Source organism: Penaeus japonicus, unplaced genomic scaffold (assembly GCF_977035675.1).
Source record: "Penaeus japonicus unplaced genomic scaffold, GWHDUDI00000001_assembly GWHDUDI00000035, whole genome shotgun sequence".
Taxonomy (NCBI): domain Eukaryota; kingdom Metazoa; phylum Arthropoda; class Malacostraca; order Decapoda; family Penaeidae; genus Penaeus; species Penaeus japonicus.
Genome location: NW_028234437.1, coordinates 7862093 through 7867092, shown reverse-complemented (window position 1 = coordinate 7867092; position 5000 = coordinate 7862093). Strand labels below are relative to the sequence as shown.

General features: G+C 37.5%; 1 protein-coding gene across 1 annotated transcript in view; it reads left to right on the top strand.

The window, feature by feature from the left end:
* The window catches only part of LOC122254408 (sialin), a 13600-nt gene that overhangs the window by 8356 nt on the left and 244 nt on the right, over positions 1-5000 (top strand). Inside the window, exons 9-12 of the mRNA XM_043018081.2 lie at positions 153-285; positions 2032-2187; positions 2755-2840; positions 4843-5000. The exon at positions 4843-5000 is cut by the window's right edge and continues 244 nt beyond it. Of these exons, the coding sequence (XP_042874015.2) occupies positions 153-285; positions 2032-2187; positions 2755-2840; positions 4843-5000 (533 nt within the window). The remainder of the gene's footprint in view (positions 1-152; positions 286-2031; positions 2188-2754; positions 2841-4842) is intronic.

Here is a 5000-nt window from a genome sequence, read left to right as displayed (position 1 = left end):
TGTGTTTTATGTGGATTGATATACATATATGTTATCAATCATTAAGGTAAATCGTACGAGAGCCATTATTTTGACTTTCTCCTTTACCATCGTGACAAATTTTCATCCGACAAACCATTCATCTGATTTGCCTAATTCCCTTTTTCTTCCAGAATGGTTTGCTCTCGGCCCTCCCTTTCCTCACACAATTCCTCGGGAGCAATGCATGTGGGATGCTGGGCGACTTCCTCCTCACAAGAGGCTACATCACCGTTCTCACTTCTCGAAAGATATTCACTACTGTTTGTGAGTATCTTCCTGTGTTATTATTTTATGGTTATCTGATGTTTTATCTTTTTTTTTATCTATTCATCCGTTGTGTAACCTTTTTTTGCTCGTCTTTTTTTCTGAATGTATTTATGTTATATACATATAGGACAAGGACAACTGTAAAAAAAAACGAACGGATAGCACCTTCTTGCACGATAATGATGATAGTAGAAAGTGATGATAATCAAATATGTAATGATAGATAATGGTAAAGACGGTAATGAGGATGATAATGATAATGATAGTAGTAATAATAGCAATGATAATAATAATAATAATAACAATAATGATAATAATAATAATGATGATGATCATGATGATAATGATAATAATAATGATCATGATGATTATGATGATAATGATAATAATGAATATTACCATCTTGTAGGTAGGATTCATATTCAGATAAATACTTCACAATCTATGCCATAATAAAGATTAGATTGACGGTTTAAACTAATGATAAGTGTATTTTTTTCTTCTTATCTCGTGTTGATTCGGTTTTGATAACGAGCGCCCTGGTTTGATTAAAGGCAATAATTCCATAAGAAATAGATGTTAATGATATGTTTTTTTTTTAAAGATATATGTGATTCTTATATAAGTTGTCATATCAGGTATGTAATGGAAGAGTATAGTCTAGATCTACATGGTCTAGTTCAACATAAGAGGAAAATACTCATATGTTGTTACATATTACTAATAGATAATACTAACAGTAGCAAGGAGATTAATTAAAATTTATCTGAAAGAGTTTAAATTAAATTTAAACAGAGAAAAGAAAGAAGAAGAGAAGAACAGGTTTACACCAAGAGCACACAGAAGCATTTACGCACATACATACACACGTACATACATTCTCCAAACACATACACATACACACACACTCCCTAATACATAAACACATACACATGAACACACACTCCCTAACACACAAACACATACATGCGCACACACTCTCTAACACACAAGCACATACATACACACACTCTTCCATACACATAAACATAAGATACATACCTATACCCATACATACAAACACATGGATACATAAGATGCCACACACAGACACTCTACCGAGATGTCTCCCTGATGCTGCGTGTTGTTCGTCATAGATTACGTTAATCTAATCTCAAAAGGACTAGCCATTGTATTGTATGGCCTATCGCCTTCTAGATTAATTGTCCAATAGTGATAAGCAAAAGACCTTTGTATGTATATATATATGTATAGGTATATATATGTATATACATATATATGTACACACACGCATACACATACACACATATATATATATATGCGTGTGTGTGTGTGTGTGTATATATTTATGTATATATATATATACATATATATACATACATACATACATATATATATATATATATATATATTTATATATATATATATATAAAAGACAATGAAGAATTGTCACTGATCCAAAATTAGGTTTGTTATTAAGGATTCTAGATGTTGCTCCCAATTCCTGTCAGAAATCTTACTCCCGTTAATATTCCCGATAAAAATCAAAACCCAAAAAATGAAAGCCAACCATTCAAAACGATCCATCTCCATCTATCATTTTGGGTGGTGCTCCACTTCCATCCACCTATAATAACCCACAACTACCCTACCATCCTCCTACAGCGATCCACCTTCCATCCACCAATGCTAACCAACAACCATCCTTTTTATAATAATAATAATCCACCTCCATCCCTCCAGCTCTGGTGTTCCCTGCGGTAGTCCTGGTCGCCGTGGGCTATGTGGGCTGTAACAGCACCATCGCCGTTTCCATCTTCCCCGTTGGCACTGCCTTCGCGGGTGCCATCTGCTCCGGCTACCTGGCTAACCATCACGACCTGTCGCCTAATTTCGCTGGTAATTCGTAATTCGCTTTCGTGAGATTTGTATGCGACAGGTTAGTAAGGTTAGTAGGTAGGTTGGTGAGTAGGTGAGTAGGTAGGTTGGTAGGTAGGTAGGTAGGTTGGTAGGTTAGTAGGTGAGTAGGTAAGTAGGTAGGTGAGTATGTAGGTAAGTAGGTAGATAAGTAAGCAAGTAGGCAGGTACTTAGAGAGGTAAGGAGGTGGGTAGATAAACAGACAGAAAAATAGATAGGAGGAGATATAAAGAAAGGTAGGGAAAGAAAGAGAGAGAGAGAGAGAGAGAGAGAGAGAGAGAGAGAGAGAGAGAGAGAGAGAGAGAGAGAGAGAGAGAGAGACAGCCAGACAAATGCAGAGAAACGAACATGCAGACAGAGACAGAGAGCTTTAGATAGACATATAGATAAACAGGTGTGTGTGTGTGTGCGTGTTTGTTTGTGTGTGTGTGTGCGTGTGCGTGTGTGTGCGTGTGCGTGTGCATGTGCATGTGCTCGACACAAATAATAAATGACTCAACTTAAACCACAGTACCTTCGAGCAAGTTACTGTAGCATTCCTCCTTCAGGTACGATTTACGGCGTGACGAATACCATCGCCTTCGGAGTGGGCATGTGCGTGCCTGTGGTGGTGGGTGTCATGACGCCAGAACAGGTGAGGGATACTTATGCATTTTATTTATGATATAAGTGTCAGAAACCAGTCAAAATTGCGCTTATCTCATCCAAAACGCTTACAGGAAGTAAAGCAAAACATCGAAAGTCGTTAGGAAGCACTAGTAAAAGGATAAGATTTTTGAAATAATATTATTCCATATTCAGATGCATTGCTACAGTGAGAAAAAGAAAAAATGTAAATATACTCCTAAGACAGTGATTGAAAAAGAAGAGGATGAATTTCACTGTTTCCAAAGTTGATTTTCAGTGTCGGAAACAATGTTGACTCGGAGACATTGAATTTGATTGTTATTTTCCCTAATCAGAAATGTGATTTAGGTCACCGTTGATAGCGATGGCTAAAACGACGATTGAAATATGTATGTTATAGATTAAGGTTGAGATATAGCATTATCTGCCACATCAACATGTAAGGTAACACGTATTCCTGTGCACATGCTCATTGTCAGGAGAAATATTCATATGCATTAAGATAATTAGAATATGCATCTTAAATGCATCAAAGTACATAAAAGTATTTTTTTTTAATGTATAATGTATGGTTTTCCTGATTCATACTCTGCTTATGATGCAACTTCCCCTGAGAACGAGCCTTTGGTCTGAGGTTCTGCACGCCGTTCCGTTATATGATCGAATGTTCGTGGCATCTAGCACCCTTCCAGCCTTAAGCCAGCAATGCGTCAACCTCATATAGATAAGAATGGACGCTGGTCTCCTAACTACGAAAGCCTTCTCTAATTCTAAACAATATATCGTTAGTTGTAAGACTTCGGAAAACGTCTTCTGTTGTTGGGTCTCGAGTTACGGTGAGCAAAAACAAGCGGCAGGGGACTGATTAGCTACCTGACACCGGCCTCTGATCGGCTACCATTCCCAAGGACATAAAGATGCGCAGGCACCCAGCTCAGAGATATCTTTTTATGTGCTGCTATCAATGCAAGACAGTTTTAATCAACACCACGTGATTGCACTACAGGAGGTCGCAATATATTACAAAAGTTTGGTTTCTGATATCATTAGCCATCAACACTGCTGTAATGAAGATCTAGTTGATGAAGGAAGACAGTTCTATCTGCTCACTCCTTGGATATAGGATCTTGATCCTTCTTGCCTAAAAGTTTTGTAGGAATCCCTTTGAAACTTTCGTATTATTGGAATTCTCTCTCTTTCCAATACTGACTAAGTCTATCTAGCTATATTAGATCGGTCCAAGGAAGGATAGAAGGAGTTTCAACGTCTTGAAATCTGAAGAAAATTATACTAATCTCTCTTACTCGATTCCTCGAGCTCTTACTATGAGCTCGATTCTACATTTGGCCTAAAAATAGTAAGAAGAAAAACAGTGGGAATCTTTTGCAGTCATGGGTAGCACATCAAGTAGCCACAGGGTTAATAATCAAAGTAAACATTAGCCTTCCGCCCAAAAATCATTATGAAATGCATAGAGGTCTGCATTCTGGACATGCTCAGAGCGCCACAACTGATACTTGGAAGGAAGAAGGGGAGAAACAGAAGCCATGCAAAGTGAGATGAATGAAGGAGGAAAATCTTATAAGAATCATTGCAAGGAAAGGATGTAAGGAGCAGGTCAAGGATGCCGGGCGTTTCAACGTGTTTCTCAGGGTCTATTAGGATGGTTAAATGTTTCTTTTAGCTCATGAAGGCAGAGCATTTGTAGGCTTCAGTTACAAAAGTGGTCAGATATTATGTGGGTTGACACTGAATGTGGGCGTAAACTTTGCCAAGAGTAATGAAAAAAAGAAAAACTAAAACATATAGAATATGGTGAAAGTTTATCAAAACGCAGATGGTAATGATAATATGGGAAGTCATAAGTTGATTATGACATCTACTGCCAAACATTTTATTGTTATTAACCACTTTATTATTATTAAACACTTTATAATTGTTAAACACTTATGATTAAATTTTTCACAGCTTTTGATAGATAAGATATAAAATATACATATATTTTTCAGAGTCTGGGCCAGTGGCAGGCAGTGTTTTGGGTAACAGCTGCGATGTACTTGTCAACGTGGCTCTTCTATGTCGTCTTCGCTTCTTCTGATATCCAGCCGTGGAACAGCGAAGGAGGAGGAGGGGGAAAAGGAGAGAACGTAGTGGAGAACAACCATGG